The sequence below is a fragment of the Apaloderma vittatum genome, unplaced genomic scaffold, assembly GCF_000703405.1.
Source record: "Apaloderma vittatum isolate BGI_N311 unplaced genomic scaffold, ASM70340v1 scaffold13565, whole genome shotgun sequence".
In the NCBI taxonomy this organism is placed as follows: domain Eukaryota; kingdom Metazoa; phylum Chordata; class Aves; order Trogoniformes; family Trogonidae; genus Apaloderma; species Apaloderma vittatum.
Genome location: NW_009718869.1, coordinates 33,978 through 53,273, shown reverse-complemented (window position 1 = coordinate 53,273; position 19,296 = coordinate 33,978). Strand labels below are relative to the sequence as shown.

The 19,296-nt window shown below is 36.8% G+C and overlaps 1 protein-coding gene across 1 annotated transcript in view; it reads right to left on the bottom strand.

Annotated features, from left to right (window-relative positions):
• Positions 1-3,025: 3,025 nt before the first annotated feature.
• Positions 3,026-19,296, bottom strand: part of NDUFS4 (NADH dehydrogenase (ubiquinone) Fe-S protein 4, 18kDa (NADH-coenzyme Q reductase)) — a gene marked incomplete at its 5' end in the record, with an annotated part of 28,926 nt that continues 12,655 nt past the window's right edge. Inside the window, 3 exons of the mRNA XM_009870418.1 lie at positions 3,026-3,234; positions 7,586-7,659; positions 11,906-12,078. Of these exons, the coding sequence (XP_009868720.1) occupies positions 3,131-3,234; positions 7,586-7,659; positions 11,906-12,078 (351 nt within the window). The remainder of the gene's footprint in view (positions 3,235-7,585; positions 7,660-11,905; positions 12,079-19,296) is intronic.

Genomic DNA, 19,296 nt, shown 5'->3' with positions numbered 1-19,296 from the left:
TTTCTGTGGCTCATCATTGAATTAGTGTAAGCAGACTTCCATAGAACAGAACAGAATCCCCTATAAGAAACTCAAAGGAAAAATTGTCAGGAAGGGGGAAATGTAAATACGAGATAAAATAAAACCAATGGGGTTTATTACTGAAGTTGAAATTTCATGAAAACTATCCCAGTTTTAAATAGAAATTACACTACTGGAGTGAGGAACCTTCCAAAACTCATATATGAAAATTTTTATGTGGTCAAGAAACATTAAAAAAAAAATGTGCCACATACCTTGTAGAGCTGATGAAAGTAATAGTAACAGCATATGGGAAGAAAAAGATTATGATGTTGCATATCTTTCTTAAAAGAAGGAACTTAAACCCAGACTTGACAGGAATAATCCATATCGCATTGTGACATGTAGCAGAGATGAGACAGCAATGACAGATAATAAGCCTTTTTCAGAAAACTCATGATAGCATGGACTAACTTGCTCTAACTGGGAGAGGGTTCTACCCTGTAGTAGAGTTCTGCCTCCAGACCTTCACACAATATTCTTACGCAAGTCCACGCGTAAACTACTTTAGATCAACCCGTTAATTTTTTGCATAGGGCTTCCCACAATAATGGGAACCACAAAGCTGTAAAGAAAATGTGTCAAATTTACACAGCCCAATGAAAGAACGTAAACGTAACATCTATGTAAGGCTCCCCTGAGATTCTGGCGTGCAATTATCTTCTAATTCTTTAATTTTCTTTTGTTTGCTAACTGCCATGTCAGGTCATAAGATAGCTCAGATGCATACAAATCCCACTAGGTAAAGAACATGTTCTCCTTGTTTGGGAACTTTAAACTTTTTCTTTCCCCATTCATGATTTTGACACTTCCAGAGATTCGAAATCTTATTGCCACAAAATCTTTGATTAGTTTAATGCAGTACAGCTACATCTACCACTAAGAAAAAACTCCAATCTCAGTCAATATTTGCATTAGTCTTGAATCCTCAAAATCTCTTTTGATTTCCACTTTCAGATCAACAGTTGAGGATTCTAAAAAAACCTACTTATGGTAGTTTATCTGTTGTGGCTTTTGTTTTGACAGATTATAGATTTGGGAGCAATTTTACCTGTCATGACACACTGCAAAGTAGACAGAAGCTGGAGCCTGGCAAAAAAACATTCACTTCTGAAGGTACTAACCAAAGATGGTGAGATCATCTTGTACAATTCCAGTTCCAGCCTAGTGCTGGAACTAGTATTCTGTTAGTTAATGAAAGGGTAATGAAGTTTAGTATCTAGTAAAATTTTTGACCTCTAAAATATATTCCTGTTGGCACTGGTCCACTGCAAGATCTTGCACTCAATTTAACTTCTAGGTTTTGAAGACTGTAACAATAATCAACTCTCTTCTTAAGAAGCCATCCAAGAGGAGAAAAATATCCTCAAGTCCTAGGAAAGTGGCTGGAGGAAAAGAAGATCTGGGCTCAAATATGACTTACGGACTTCGAGGCTGTGAGCATAGTACAGAAACGTAATGAACACACGCACTTAAAACCACCCAAACTAAACCAAAACAGCACCAGCTTTCTTCTTTGGGAAGGGACTTAAAGAAGTCTACTTTGAATATTTCCATTAACTTAGCAGAAGATAGACAAAAAAGAAACTGTGCTCTATGTGAAACTGATTCTAGTTATAAGAAATAAATTAACATACGGTAGTTTCATATATTAGGTGTCCAAAGATAACATTAGGCATCTAATATTCATCTTGTATTCATGCTCCAGCACTATGTAATTTCAAAAACTAAGACATGCAGCTGCTGCATTATTTTTACACACACTTTTCAATTTTAATGCTGATAATCTTACAGAGCTTGAAGACCATTAAGTTAAGATCTTGATGATCTTCACTTGTGAAAGACAGGAAAAAAAACCCCAAACAAATATGAATGGCTTTTCTTATTACTGTCTCCCTAGCAAGAACAGCGTATTTAGCTTAGCCAGAATACAAAGAGATGCAGCAGATTCTGGACTGCTAAGATTCCAGTTTGGATGCCTTCTTTTAGCTGGAACTCAGTGCATAGCATGCTACTCTTTAGATGTATGTGGAGAGAGCCATCTCAACTGTTTCTTCTGTGACAGTTGGGATAACACTCTCAGTTATATATGAAAAGGTGTACCCTTCCCAATTTTAAATAGATTTCACTGATCATGTCTTGATAACTCAACATGAGAAGCAGAGGTTAATGTGAATAAATCAAAAGCCATACATATGTAACCAAGGATTCCAAACTTCGTGCATTATAACATTAATGATTTAATGTCACCTAAGACAAACTTTTTAGCTATATATTTGAGGTTATGGCTGAGATGCTATAACCATCTCTTGTTAGGCAACAGGAAACCTCAATGCAGACAAACATGTAACTAGCAATAAATAGAAGGAACTATAATTATATAATTAGTACACGCTGATGTTGTGTGAAGCACCCAACATTCTTCTGACAATTTGTGAATATTTAACTGGCTTAGTTTCACTTTAGAAGAAGATCACAGAGAAACAACTGCAATCTTTTAGACTAAAGCTCATCCATATCAAACACCAGTGCTTTCTATTCCAGTCATGACTACTTCTAGAACAATGAGATATCAATTAGGGCAGAAAGGAAATTATATAATACACATTTATATAAAGTAGTCTAAGTTATACTCAAATGTTAAGTTTTATATATCATACCTTGCTCTTCAATTGATAAACTTCTCTTGTACAGAGTGAGAAAGAAAAAAAGAGTTTCTACTGAGAGAATTTGTATACACATGGCTGACAAGTTTAAATGAGATAGTGAATACAAAATTACCATCAAAGATAAACCATAATCTTTAAAGTTGCAGGTGATTTCAAATATTTCTTTTGATAGAATCCTAGTACAGCAATTTTTTAGAAGTCTGAACATTCCAAATGTCCTCTATTTATAGGAAAGTTTGTAACAGGTTCAATTGGAGACATCAAAAACATTTTAAATAGACATCACAAGATGCGTCTGTAGTTTAAAGGTCAAATTTATTAGGAGATTAAGAGATGTATTATACATGGACTATAAATATAGCACAGCTGACTTTATTCACAGTCAGAGAGCCAATGACAACCTATTTTGTAGACACCCTTGTTCTTTTGTTCCAAGAAAAGTTTGCACCATAAGACTTGGATTTAGGTTTTGGAATCTTCTTCTCTTCAACGTCATAGCTCCAGCCTAGAGGTTACAGGGGAAATGGGGTAGGGAGACAGAAAACAAAGAGAATTCTAAATATTCTTAGCATAAAACACAGAGCAAACGCAACTTAAACCTTTCAACATCAACATCTTTTTCTCCATGTAGACACCCACTAGTTTATTCCTTTGTAGTCAGCAGTGGAGGATGCCACACATGTGACATAAGCCATTCTCTCAGTTGATAAGACTTAACCACACTACAGAGCTCCATTTTCTTTACTCCTGCAAAAGAACTTGACCGTCACCAGTGAAAACAGAGAACACTGACTGTCCTGGAAGTTCATGGCTCCACAACTCCATAGCATCACAGAAGTACTAAGGCTCCGTGTATGCTGGAACAGGAAATGAAAATAAAGATAAGGAAACACAGAAAAAAATAAATCAATTCCAAAGGTTGAGAGAGAATGGAGACTTTGGAAAGCTAGAGAAAAAAGAAGGGTGGGAGGACCGAAGAAAAGAGGAGCAAAGAAAAAACTTCAGCATTAGAAACAAGTTTAATACTTAACTTTTTTTAAGGACATAAGAAATTAGGAGTAAAAGGGAATGAAGTGATAGAAGACAAGTAAATTATGTGATAGTTAAGTAAGAGAAACGCTAAAAAATGTCAAAAAAGAGGAGGTGGAGACATTAGTGTTTATGTAAATCAAAATGCAAATTGGTTGCAGCCTCCAGGTGCCTGGAAAGTTGCCAGGGCAGCACTCATATTCCAAAGTTTGGTCTCTTTAGCTGCAACATTTCACTCAAAGTTGAGATACTTGAGTTGAAGCTAAAAGTGGTTAAGTATGCAGTTTAAATTGATACTAATAAGATTACACTTTTCTTCCTTAGTTTTAAAACAAAAACTTGGTAAGTCCTAAAAAGTTGAACATGTATCTGAATTTTTACATTTGTTCAAATAAGACACTCGAGGCACATCTACGCATCAAAACACGTTTCATAACATATGCAACTTGTCATGTTACACTGTCTCAGTTTTGGGTATTCACAACATCACACAAATATTTTCCTCATGTTTATTAGGCTGAATCAATGTTAGTTTCCAAATTAACTATCCTCTGTAAGAAATACTGGAATAGAGGTTTTAAAAACATATTCTTTCCATCTGTGAAAGCACTGGCTTTTGCCTCCTGCTCTGATTAAAATTACAAGCTTGAGTAAACAGCCAGAGCTAGATCCAGAGACAGACAGTATTGCAACATTCAGCATTATAACACCTAACTTCGAGGCACTTGGCTGCTGGAATGGAATCCACAGCCCCAAGTTATTGCCTCATCTTTTTTATACACTAGATAGAGAGGAGCTGAGCGCCTCCAAAAGAGATTTGCAACTGCCAGCACAATGACTTGGGCTGCCATAGCTATCCAAAATCCACACTTCAGTTACATCTAACTCTGGATTGCAAGAGACCACCCTATATGATAAGGTTTCACACTCTGGAACAGTCTCCTTGAGCTTGGCACCTTCAGTTATTCATGACAGAGAGCAGAGGTCACTTTTAAAAACCACCACAATGGTGGAGGGAAGTTATTCTTGCCCAGAACTCTGCCATGCAAGCCAAGCAGATAGAAATCAGATTTCAATGTCTCTGGTAGAACACCCTTATCACCTGACTAAAGGTTATTGTGGAGTGGAAAAACTCTCCATCGTTATTACAAAAGCTGTGGTTTTTAAACAACCACTTTAGTGATGTCAGACTGGACAAAAAAGAATTTAGGTTGACAGGCTGAACTTTTATTTTCACCCAGTTACAAGTGCCTCAACTTTAAAACATCCTCAGCTATCGTATTTTGGAAAGAGATCTTTCCTGTTCAGTGCTGTTATTCCTGCACTAGAAAATGCATCAGGCGGGGCTGCCAGAAAGCTAGCTTGCCTCAGGTTCCTCCAGTTAATAGGTGAGAAAGAACTCTTAGGTTTCCCAAATATATCAAAATACTTGCAATATCTAAGATTTGCAAAAATTAAACTTGAGGTTCTTAAGGAATTTTGTAATGGATAACTTGGGTGGTTCATACGGGAAGGACAGAGACGTAAGTATTTGTGTTCCTAAGCTTAGACATGTTTCATTAACACCTTAGTTTAGAAGCTAAGTTTCATTGTAAATATGTGCCCCAGTTACTAATTTCTTTCTAAACCCAGAACTAAATATTGCAAAATTTGTACTTCCAGCTACATCTGACACTTAAGCTATTACTACACATATGCACATATTACTGCACATATACACATAAAACTAATCCATCTTAAATAAAAACAAAATAATAATTTACGCAAGCCAGTATCCACAGAAAAGTTTGGTCTCAGTTACAGGACAATTAAGGGTACATCCTAAGGAAATATCAAACTAATAAAAGTTACAACTTTAATTTAGTTCATAGAATGTCTTTGTTTTCCTGCACAATGGAGATTCACAACTAATTCAGTGGAGGCATAAACTTTCTATGCTGAACAATCCAGTGAAACATTAGCACAGGTTGCCCAGAGAGGTGGTGGAGGCCCCATCCCTGGAGACATTCAAGGTCAGGCTTGATGAGGCTCTGAGCAACCTGATCCAGTTAAAGATGTCCCTGCTCACTGCAGGGGCGTTGGACTAGATGACCTTTAAAGGTTCCTTCCAGCCCAACGCATTCTGTGATTCTAAGATTCTATAAAGACCAGGATTCAGTTCTTCTCTCAAAAGGCTGACCTTATGGATAATGCCTGCAGTAAAATAATTCTGTAAGACAACACAAGCCTCAATAACCAACTAAGTTTATAGATACAGTCCTTCTGATACCGCTCAAGCAGGTCCATGTCTTTCTTATGCTGGGGGCCCAGAGCTGGAGAGAGTACTCTGCAGGTGGGACCTCACCAGAGCAGAGAGGAAGAATCACCTCCCTTGACCTGCTGGCCACACTTCTTTTGATGCAGCCCTGGATGCAAATGGCCTTCTGAGTCCAGAAGTTGGCCACAAAGGTGATCAGAGCTGGGGCACCTCCCCTATAAGCACAGGCCAAGAGAGTTGGGGCTGTTCAGCTTGGAGAAGTCTCCAGGGAGACCTTATGGCAGCCTTCCAGGACTCAAAAGGGGCTACAGAAATGCTGGGGAGGAATCCTTCACCAAGGAGTGTAGTGACAGGACAAGGGATAACTGAAAGAAAGTAGATTTAGATTAGACATTAGGAAGAAATTCTTCACTGTGAGGGCAGTGAGGCTCTGGAACAGGCTGCCCAAAGATGCTGTGGATGCTCCCTCCCTGGAAGTGTTCAAGGCCAGGCTGGGTGGGACTTTGAGCAACCTGGTCTAGCGGGAGCTGTCCCTGCCCCGGGTTGGAACAAGATGATCTTTAAGGCCCCTTCCAACTCAAACCAGTCTATGATTCTGTGATTGCTATCATTATAAACAGGAAGTATGACTCTGTCTCTTCTGCTGCTTTTTTCTCAAATATGAACAACCATCAAGTGTGTTTAGACTTCAATATTTTACTTGAGAAGAGCAGAAGAGTTAGGTGTAACTTCCTCAGTCTAGAACTTCCTCACAGGGGCATGGGAAAGGGAGGTACTGATCTCCTCTCTCTGCTCACCAGCAGCAGGACACAAGGAAATGGAATGGAGCTGCATCATGGGAAGTTCAGACTGGACATTAGGAAAAGGGTCTTCACTGAAAAAATGGTTGGTCACAACAGAAGTGGTCCTGGCACCAAGCCTGACAGAGTTCAAGGAGTGTCTGGATGACACTTAGTCATACGGTTTAGTTTCAGGTAGTCCTATGAGGACCAAGAAGTTGTTCTTGATGATCCTTATGGGTTCCTTCCAACTTGAGATATTCTATGATTCTGTGATAAATGACAGAATTTCTGTAACATGAAAACTAAAGTCTAACATGCTTACTTGGTAGTCACTTAGTTTTTCTGATTATCAAACCTTCACAAGGGTTCTGACAGTTTTCCTTAATTTTAATTAGAATTCACATGCTCATATCAAGCTTTCAGGCAAAAATATCCTACTACCATATAGCTGGGACCCTCAGCCTGATATACTCTTAAAGTATTAGTTTTTTCTCCAAAACCTGAGCATGGCTCAGTTCTCATCCAGAACTTGCAAAAGTAAAACAATAGTAATGCCATCAGGCCAGAATACTTTTCCAGAAAGTGGAATGTCTATATTCAATGCCTTCAACACCCTTGGAAATATTCACCCCATTTTCCTTCTCCTTAAGTAGAGCAGTAATAGTCTAACGATTTTGTGGAGTAGAGGGAGGGTATTTTACCCTGTATGTTTTCTGTTGTTAACATTTTGAGTTCAAGATTGTCTATAGAAAGCTGAATCCCTCACACTCAATACATATAATACGCACCATTTTTTTCAGCAAAAGCAATGGCATCTTCTTTAGTAGAGAAGGTAAGAACCATGTTGGATAAAGGATCAGCTCTGTAAGAAGTTAGATGACAAATTTTCAGCACATATGAAATATAAAAGAATTATATCTATATATGCTATATACTATATCTATACATGCTAGTCAAATACACAAATTTTTTAGTACACCACCTCACAAGCCATTCAACATCCCTTTATTTTAAATTATTTCCAGGATTAACACTTTCTGCAGAGTACTGTTTCCCTCTTTTAACCTGTTAAACTTCCCTCCCAATGCCTTGTAGAAAGTAACGTTTTAAGTTTTTTATTAAATCAACATGTCTAACCACCTGCTGAGTTTATAACAAGTGCTCTGCAACAATCTTTTTAATTTTTAAAGCTGTGTAGTTAGTCCCTCTGTTTCTGGAAGATCAGGAGGCCTAAGGTAATTTTGACTGTTTCAAGGACGCCAGGCATGTGTGTAACAGCTAGGGGAGGAATAATCTTGCATAGAATAGAGCAGAATATCAAAGTGAACAGAGCAGGAATTAATCAGAAACTGAAAAGTATGTAAAAGCCCCAAGAATTCAGCTTTGGCTGAGGTCACATGACCTCCACAAATTATTCCAGTACAGCAAGCAGATTGCAGGCCACCACTGAAAATGAAGCTCAGAAATGCAAACTGCTAGCCAACTGAATACACAGTGGTTAGCTTTAGATGATCTGCTATTCCTCAACTGTATTTCTGAAAGGAAACAAAGAGCAAGAAGTTTTTTGAAACAAACTGAAATCTCAGTTAAAAAAATAAAACTGCCTTATTTGTTGCTGTAAGAGCTCGATGTAAGAACAATGACAAAGACTAGGAAAAAAAAGGGGGGGTTCTAAAAATTAATCTACAGAACTTTTAGAGAAGTAAGATCTCAGTTGTAGCAGCACAACTATTTGATAATGCTTCCCTGAGACAACACTGCACATGAGCCTGGGAGACAACCAGAAACACAAGACCAAAATTCCCACAAACTATTGAAGGAGCTGCCTCTCAAATGTTCTCTCTTTGAAGCTAGAAGGGTAAATGAAGAGAAAAAGCAACCAAAGATACATTGAACTTTCTACAATAAAGGACAAAGCCGGTGACTGGCAGAGGGGGAGGGGAAGAGGGGGAATCTAGCTTCCAGCAAAGACAACAGTGTAATTTTATCTGATGTACACATGGAAAAATGGAGTTCACTATATATCCAATATATTCCCCAATAAAAAGAAACAAACAAATAAACAAAAAAAACCAGGATAAAGGCAGAAATTACACTTTCACAACCCACTAAGATAGACTCTTTTGAAGACATTTAAAGATTTCTCTTATAAAGGCAGTATGGAGAATTAGGAATTAAGAGTGAGTCCATGATGTGACCAGTGGAAAAGCAAGAGACCTAAATAGATCACAACACTGTGACAACTTTTGCTTATTGCTCTTCCACTACTGGGGCTGGAAACTACACAACACTACTAAGAGGAAACAAAGAAGCTTAAAACTGAAGTGCAGTGAGGGACCACTGCCTATTCAGTCGTGCAAGTTTGGCGAAAATCTTTCAGGACAGAGGCAGTTTGGAAATGAGGATGGTGCAGAATTGATTTTTCCTACTGTCATGTGAGATCACCTTTCATCCAATCTACAAACAGCATTTTCACTTCTTTCCATAAATAAGCTATCCATATGTTTAAGTTTATGATCATCTGTGAGCCAACTGGAGTTTGGGATGGCCAGCGTGACATCCTGATAGTGTCAGTAACAGCAGTGCTGCAGGATTTTCTATGTTGGCTCTTGAATTGTCTTATTGGTCATTACAATGTGGGATTCCATATTTTGTTCTCTTGTGAGGTCTTGTACAATGGCAACCATGCACTTCCCATGTTTCTTTGTTTACACCTTTATATTAAAAGAAGTACTCAAGAAACACCCATGGGCATTTCTGTAATGAAAACTCCCAATTAAAAAAAAAAAAAAGCGCCATGAGTCCATTTTATTTATATCTACAACTGGATAATTTTCACTGAAAAAATCTTGCATTCAAGAAACAGTAAATGCAACAAAAAAAAAAAGTAAACAAGACTGTGAAATGACAGAAGTATAGCAAAGACCTACAGGTAGGTATATTGAGTTCAGAGGAAAAGGGCTCTAATCCCTAGACCCTAAAGGGCTCTAATCCACAAATCCCATTACACCATTCAAAAGTAAATGGGAAAACTCCCAAGAATCATTCTTTGTAGAAATTAAATCTGAAGAAAAAAACCTCCTTCTTAGGTATTTCTGGGTGAGGAACAGTAATTTAAAATTATCAAAATGTCCACTAAAAGTTTTTGTGAGAATTCCTTAAAAATGGTGTCAACTCTCACCACAGCACTTGGCTTTGGCCTACTCGGAGCTTGCTTACATGGGAAATATTCCTTTCTCTACCCCAAAATAAAAACGCATGCAGAGATTGAGTGAGCAAGCTCACTCCAGGACAATTTGCCATAGAAGTAAACCCTTCATACCACGGCTCATTTTGCTAGGTGGTTTATTTAGCACAAATGGCTACAACTGTTAAAAAGGTTAAAAGCTATTGTTTTAGCTGAGATCATGCAAAACCCCGCCCAGAAAATAATTTGTCTGGGGAGGTTCAAGACAACTGAAAAGCAAAGAGGGATTAGAAGAAAAGTTAAATTCAACCTGAACTAAAGCAGGTGTTACTGGCACCTGCTACAGTGTTATAATCTGTGCAGTGCTATAAATAGATCGTACTTAAGTGGTAGACACTTGGAGGACACACAAGACAGGATGCAAAGGTGTATTGCTGGTCTACAGTCTATCACTTTACTAAATTAGGACCCACAAAACAATCTGGTCACTACTCCCTAAATATAATAGCTACTTGCAGAAGTCAAGTCATCCAAGGCCCAAATTATACTCAATCATTGCTATCTTGTCCTGTGAAACAGCAGTTTAAGTATGTTTACGATGAAATGGTGAAAAATCCCAAGTTGTGCTTAAGATGAGGTCATTGTTATAAACATCCTTAGAGTTTTAAAACAGACTATTTAAATTCAATTAATATTTTAATTCATATTCAGCATTTTTTCTCACCTAACAACAGTTGGGCTTGGCTTCCCTAATGCTTTGCAATACCAATACAAGGGAGTTGTCACAGGTTGTGAGCCTGCTCAATTTGTTACAGAAAAACAGCATTAAAAGGAAGCCTTGATTTCGGGGTTATTTTGAAATAATATTTTTTAATACATTTGTTTTATAAAGAAAAAAAGAAAGAATGAAAGAAAGAAAAAATAATCCTGTGAGCAGATTTAAAATGTTAGTAAGTCTCAAAAAATGTGTTCTCAAATTATTTAATATTTAGAGTTTGAAGGTTTTTTTCCCTAGAATTTTGTGTTCTTTCAATGTTAAGTGCTAATAGGATTGCAGCTGGACATTTTCAATACACATTGTATCCTTTCTGAAGTTCGAAAAATAATCTCTAGTGATTGATTTTTGTTTATGTAGAATAATTAACTTTTCTCAATATGCCTCAGACAAGATAGCTTCAAATCAAAATTACACTATTGTCAGGATAATTACTGGCACAGTTGTCATAGTTTGCAGAAATTCTACGCAGTATATTTGTATGGATGGAAAAAGAATTAAAAATTAGCAACATTCATCTCCAAATTATAGTACAGTTTGTTAAGTACTCTTCTGGATTTTGGTACATTTAAGAGCTTTTACTACCAATGTTTGCAACAGTCAAACAAACTGTAATATTTTAAGTAGGTTTGTTTGTTGGTGTTTTGTTTTTTTTTTAAATATAGTTATGTGTCCTCATTTAAGATCTTCAGGGTATTTATAAAAACTTTGTAAAAAAAGTATCCAGAAGCTAAGTAGTGTTATTTTTTTAACCAAATTTAAAAGATGCAACTGAAAGCTGAGAAGGATTTACTGCTTCAGGTAACCTGGTAACCTCCTTTCCCTGATGCCATCATACAGTAACATCACCATAAATGTAATTGTTTAAATTGCTGGTTGTTAACAGTTTTTTCAAATTTCCAGATAATGATCTTAAAGGTCTTCTCCAACCTAAATGCTTCTGTGATTCTATGCTCTGAGCTAAAATCTGCTTTTAAACGTAACAGACTATTAACCACACAACTAACAAATTCAACTACTTCCCGTAAGTACTATTAGAACATAAGTAGATTTACAGGTAGAAAAGGCATTTCAAACTTAAAATTTACACGACTATTAAGAGCCAAACATAGAAAAAAGGTATTTCCAAATTCAGTAATTACTCACGTAGATGCCCAGCCCATTAAAGGGTTCTCCCAGCGCTCCCTGTTATCAAATTCCATCTTCCATTTCTTTGTATTGTTAACTCCTGACTGCATTGCATTACGTGCTGGAACAAAAATGTGAACTTTTCTGGTTTTGATGTGCTCTTCTGGAACACCAGTTAAAGCAGTGATATCCTATGAAAAACATAATGGAACTTGTTAAAAAAAGGTTCACATAAAAGGCTTGTTAAACAATACTGCTCAGGCTTTTTACATAATTTCTTGCTTTAAGTTACAAAAGAAGAGGAAAAAATGCAGAAGACTATGTTCCAAGTCAAGCTGTATAGAAGTGAAGCTGACACATGTTGGGGCTGCTATCACCCTGTGGGCTGAATTAGATTTTTCATGGACCTGAACCTGCTCATCTCCCAGCTACACAACTGCTAGTGCCAGAATAAGCACAGGACACTGCCTTCCATCCTCCGACCATCGCTGCTCCAACTTGCACCAGCTACTGTAAACACAGAAATGTAAAAACTCCTCCTTCTCCCTTAAAGGAAATACAGAGCAAAGGCAGAAACATGGACAAATCTCAAAATCTGACATTCCCATTATGAGCCTGAACTCATATGAACAGGACTATTAACCAAAATTGTAGCCAGCCAACCACATGCCGCAGTGTAAGTGCTTTCACTTAGGCCTAAGTCAGTAGATAATTAAGCGGCACCAACATCCAAGTTGACTCAAGAAGCTATGCTTAGCATGAATGAAGAGGTGGGAGGTTATCTTTTGCTCAATAATCGACTGTATGAGACTGCAGAGTAGGTACTAGATCTCAGCCTTCATATTTCTCTAACCATTAGTTATTACATAAAATTGACCCGCTCGTCACTTCTCAAACTACAAATGTGGCTTCAGAGAGTCAATGCTTCTGTTGATGTTCAAGATCAAGAGAGTCATATTTGACAATTACGGTAACATTCTTCTACATTTTTGTGAAGGATAAAAGGATTCAGAAGATTCCAACCTCCAAATGAAAAAAAAGTAAAGAAGCCTGTAGCATTGCATACAGTCAGTAGCAAGATGTTGTCCTGTACCAAGGTTTGGTTTGTGAGCTCTCAACAAACAGACCTAACAAAGATAAAAACTGAAGGATTACAAAACCAGCCTAAAAATATTAACTGACTTTATTAGAGCATAACATAGGGAAAAACCTCACAAGAATTGCTGTGAAAAATTACCTTCAGCAGCATATGATATAATCAAAGTGAACTTTCTTTCTAAAAATTAAACAGTAATTACATAAAATTAACCTGTCAGTTCACCCTAGTAAAGAGTGAAATCAAACATCAAATCCATCTCTAAGGATGCTAAACTACTCCTATTCCTTACACACTTAAAAAGGCCAGTGGGAGCTCCTCGGTCTCCCTCTCTGTCCTCCTCTCCTCTTCTCTCTACAGGAACAAATAGTAAACTGCTTAAAGTCCAAAAAAGTGCAACAAAACTTTAGGCATATTGAACTCATCTTGACAGTACTGCCACAACTTAAATTAAAAGGCAAACAAGTTTAAATAAAACACTGTGGTTAATGTCTGTAGCTACCAACTTTATGGGATTTTGCTTTGTGGCAAACTTAAAAGCTCTTGGCCCTGTCACCAGATCATCCTTTGAAATGAAGCAAGTCTCATTTCTTGTTTTACTTCAGAAAATAATTTTTGGGAGATCAGTCACTCCAAACTACACAAGGGAGCAAGTTTAAAGCATTTTACTTGTATTTGCAGTTAGAACAGCAGGAGAAACAAACAAGCACTCACGCTAATTTTCCAACTTCTGACATTTCTACCCAGACTACCAAAACAAACTGTCAAAATATCTTAACAATTCCATTATAAATGCTTTCAATAGGACCAAGTAATGTTTATTTTTAATATGAGTCAGTTATATCAAACACTACCAATCACAGGAATGTTGCAACATGCATGTAAAATGCCTCCTGACAGACTGGCATTTCTTACTGCTGAAGCTTAAACCACATTTTTAGAAGGAAATAGCTTAAAGTTTTCTTTTTTGAATTGGCAAAGTGCTTTGTTTAACACAAAGGGTTTTTTACGTGCAGTGAAGTTTGGTGGTGTTTCAACAATTCAGCTTGCCTGTTTAAAGGAATATACTACTGTATTAGCCTTTGTTTCCATAGTCAACAAACATGACTACTGACGAAATGTTAAGAATATTTAACAAAAAACTCCACTTCTTCTCTGAAATCTTGTTATGTGCATCATCAAACATCTCCAAAAATGCAAGCTTCAAGATAGCTCAAAATCATGACTTTTTGGGTTTTATTGTTATTATTCTCAGCAACTCACATGTCCATTGAGAATTTTATGCTGCAGATTTAGAGATTTTTGAACTGTTCCAGAATTATCTGGAATTGTTAAAATAAGATACTATGTTAAATAACATTATGGACATATGAGCCTCCACACCAGAGAACCACAAAAACACTACACATCAGTGCATACAGAACTCAATCTAAAAAGAATATTAAAATACAGCTCTATTTATGAGGTAATTACAGTAAAGAAATGCCTAGACTTGTTCATCTGGATGAAAATAAAACCAAAACCAGAGACAAACCATAAGTCCCTTCAAGTCATGTTTCCCTTGGCATTCAGTTGGCTCCAAATCAAAGTTATTTCACTAATTCTGTAGGATTCATCCAATAAAAATCTCTTCAAGGTGAAAACTAAAACCTGCTTACTGTCCAAAATTAAAATATCTACATGGTGTAGTCAGCTCTTCACACTTTGATTCATTATAGCTAAAGTTTCCATGCCTTCTGGGAATCTAGCAATTGTTTATTGATATCTTCCCCATTTTAAAGCTGGCAATTGAACAGACAGTTGTTAGGACAACGAGCTTCTGGTTTCCAAAGCCCAAGTTGTCCTCACATAAAATCACTGGTTTTGCTTGCTGTAGAAATGTAAGGTACTGTAGCATAGCTGAGCTGTTGCCAAAGATATGGAATAAAAAGGCTTGGCATCTATCACATACTTGACACCTAAAGAGCACAGAAGCTCTAAAATTCCTATTCCCTGTAGGCGCACTCTTAGTCTAGACAAACTGATTTCTCACACTTTTAAAATGCATTACAACACTCTATTGTGATCATTTCATCCACACAGCTCCAGCTAGTGACAGAAGAACCTGTCCTTTAAGCGACATTTCAATGGGCTAAAGCTCCCGCTCCAAGATGCCATTAAAACAATATAATACTTGAAAAGAACTATGCTGCACTGGGTTGAACTCTCTACTGTGTCTTCAGTGCTTTGTTCTGAGTTCAAGTTCTCACTGAAACTACCTGTGAACCAACTTTCCAAAACAAAGATGTTTTTGACAGCTGGTTTCACATTACTATCTCTCTCATTTTTTTTTCAAGTGTTCCTTACTGAATTTTGCTACATTAGCATATTAAAATATTAGTGAGATGTTCAGCATTCAAAATTCCAAATAATAAGGTGACAATATAAAAGGCTTGAGATTTGAACTGTACAAGTTTGATTTATTAAAAATTAAAAACCCTGCTTCACATTTTTAATACAGGCTACCATCTCAAAGGTGAATTCTGACATCCTGGTTTTCTTAATACATATGTTGGGAATTTTTTTTAATAGCAACCTCTGAAATTTTTTTTGTAATTCAAAAGAAATAAATACTCATTCTGAGGTATTTTGGCTCTTGGAATAAGCTGAGAGGGACAAACCACTTTTTAAAACAGCAGAAATCACATGGAATTGCTTACAAATGAAGAGGAGGTTTTGTCTTTATTATAACCTAGACTACTTAAGGATGCTTGTCATGGTGGAAAGCCTGGTAAAGTTGATCTGAAAAGAGTGGCAAGAAACAATAAACAGTAATCAGCAAAACTCATTCACAGAAGAAGTATCAATGAAAGCAGTATTCAGCACGATGATGACTTTTAAAGGAAATTAAAATTTCCTTTTTTTAAGCACTCTGATAGCACGCATTCCAAAGGGGACAAGAAATGAAATTCTGTAATTCAAGGGAAAGACAAAATGATTTAAAGTATCTCTGAGAATGAGTGTTTTTGAACAGATGGGTCAGGTGAGCATAAAGGTGTCATGCTTCTCCTATGACATTTCTTTCCATGCATAGACAAAAACTGTACATAACCACTATCAACTATCTAGTGTTTGGCATGCCTCCCCCCTTTTTTTTAATAAAGGAAACAGGGAACAAGCAATGGGAAGTTGATGTCAAAACACAGAAAAACCTCCCAGCAAGCTTCCAGCAACCACCCAGGATTTAGAGTCTTGCTAGCCGCTCTCTTTTCAATACCAGAATTTCACACATTTCAATGACCATTATGACTTCAAAGAATCAAATTTTCATCATTGTCCGTCATCTGCCAGTTGATTTGTATAAAGGAGTTCTTCTGCATGCACTCCAGACAAAGGGCTCCTTACTTTCGTGGCTATATATCAAGTTTAAAAGTTCTGTTTGTGACAGTTGTGTCTGTGGTAAATTAGGGTAACATTGAAGGAGTGCAGCTGCTCTGCAGGAACCTCCTTTTTGGCATCATTTCACTTAAATAAAAACTGAATAATTAGCTTCTGCCTTTATTAAACCGCAAAAATGCCACTGGCCTTAGTAATTACTTCCGGTTGCCCCACCTACTTAACCTCAATAGTTTTCACTTGTTAGATAGGAGGGAAAGTAGAAGTTTTCTGTACTTTATAGGAGTTTGCAACAGCTTGCTCTTTTCCCCACCCACAAAATGTTGTGCATAAAGTTTTGCTATAAATTCATGTTGCAATACATTTTGTTTAGGAGCTGTTACTTCAAAGCACAGAACATCTTGCATAATACCCACAAAACTGAAAGGAGCTTTTCATTTAATATGCTCAGTCAGGATGAGACCATTTATGTTTCTACACTTCGATACAGTATTTTTGAAACAAGAGAACAGAGTCTACCATGCAAATGTTAAGTGGAAAAATGGAGCAGAATGAACTAAACGTGGTCAGACAACGTTTATTTAACAGCTAGAGACATAACAAGGGGAAGAAAGCACATTTGCCCTTAGGAAACCCAGAATGCAGTTTTCTTTCAGGCTTCACAAACATTTTACATTATCACTGTAATCTGTGAACAACACGGTGTTACTCGCAATGTGTTCTGCCATCTAAGCATCCTGCAGATAATAAAGAGGTTGAGAAAAGCAGTGGAAGAAGCATATTTTAAAAAAGAAAAATGAACGCTGTAAACAATAAATAAGATTCAATAATAATAATGGTTGCATGGAGGCTTGTGTTTAAAGAAAATCTCTTTCCATTCACAGTTTTACAGCAAACACTAAAGAGCAACTGGATATGCAGGAAATGATAAGCTGAAGAGTTGATCGGACAGAATCAAATAGTGTCACATTACTATAATCAGCATAAGGCCAATATAATACTTTTCAGACTGACTGGCGTTATGTAAAGGATGTCAGCATCCAGAACAGTCCAACATCTGCAAGTGCTGTTAGCTTCAGCGAACTCATCAGTCTGTATTTCACTGAGAAGATACTACTTCAACAGCTATGATACCTAAGTGTTTGCTTGGATTTGTTCAGAAAGAACATGATGAAAGAATAAAAAGGAGTAACTGATTTGACTTCCAAAATTCTAGGTGCCTTCCACAAATTGGAACATGACTTCACAACACTGAGCAGAAAACTCCACCGTCACCAATCCTTCTTTCACATCTTAAAACACTTAGAGCCTGCATTACATTCCCAAATTTTGTGTTTGCATTTGTCTCCTGCAAAAGTCATAAAAAGACTGTATTTCTAAAAATGATTAATGGTAAAAGTTACAGCAAAAGCTGCTGAGTTGTGCTTTTGTTAGTTTAGACCAGAATATTAACTCCCCCCACAAAAAATCAGATTTTGCTCCTCTCAGTGCCCTGTCTAACCTCAAAATAGAGAGGCATTTTTCTTGACAAACATGCAAAGAATACCTATCACTTTAGAAATTTTAAAATGAAACATTTGAAACACTTAAGTCCCACCTTCAGCAGACAGATATTTCATTCTCAGCATAGTTTTCTGCCAAGAAAGAATCAAAGAGTAAGACATAATGATTATTTAATTATTAATAATGTATTTTTTTTTCCTGCAACAGTATGTCTTCAGTTTTGTAAATGCTGTCTGGGTAAACATAATAAAGAGAAAGGGAACCAAATATCTGAGTTCAGACTTTCTAGTTTCTCCACTTGACTGAAATTAAGAAAATCATTATTAAGTGGAGGAAAGTAGAAGCAAGTCAGGGAAGAAGAATGTATTTCTTAAAAACAGATTGATGTTGCTGTATCAGTAGTCATCAGAGACTTCAGTGTGATCATGACATTCTTCAAATTGAGGAAATGATAAACAGCATGCTTATCCTGAACAAGGTGGAGAAAAACTCTGAATTACTTACAGGAGACCTTGTAAACTACTTTTTCTTCTAACACGGCAAGATTTAGAGAGAACATACTTTCCAGAACTCATTCAATGCATTTGCAAGCAAACCTTTTGCTTCAAGATACAGAAGTGCCTGGGCTGTTTTTATCACCAGCAAGGCATTTAAAAGTAGTTTTCTACAGTGCACAGCTTTTGAGTGTTCCACAAGAACTTCGCAATTCACAACTAAAAAATGTGGAAAAAATCAGTGAATTAAGAATAAGATTACTCAAAACTTTTTACACCTTAGAATTTTAAATAAAATGAGTGACAGTTATGTTTTGCCTTCAATCAGAAAAGAAGAGTGGATAACTGAACTGAACAAGTGAAATCGCTCTTAACAGTAATTTACAGTTATGGCAACACTCTACTGCTTTACTACCATAAACAACCGTTCTTACAATTTCTCTGCTGAAAAACAATAAAAACAGGCAGGAAGGAGCTTTAAAGGCCTAGCAGCTAGAGCCTACTTAGAATAGACAGCTTTGTACTGATTCCATCGATTAGCTCACTTTTGGATATAGTATATTGTATGTAGTTCACTTGTAGACCAGTGATGGTATACTTCTTCAACCACAATTTATTCAGTTCACAGTTCTGATTATTTAAACTATACCGCTAGCACAAGCCACAATAAGCAGACTGGCTTGCAATACTAAACACAGTATTTCAAGAATATCTTGGTGAATTACTCACTAAGGATGACTCTTTAGAGTTTATAGGCTGTAAAATGTAGGTTTGATCATGGACATCCAAAGCCCCAACAAACATCTCAGGGTGGGGTCTTCACAATATCTTAAAATTCAAGGTACTCTTCCACACTGGGAACAATTTCTGTACTTTCAGTGTATTTCTAATGCCATTTTAGTAAAGTTCGTATTCTTAACATTCATTAGAAGTTACCTGTA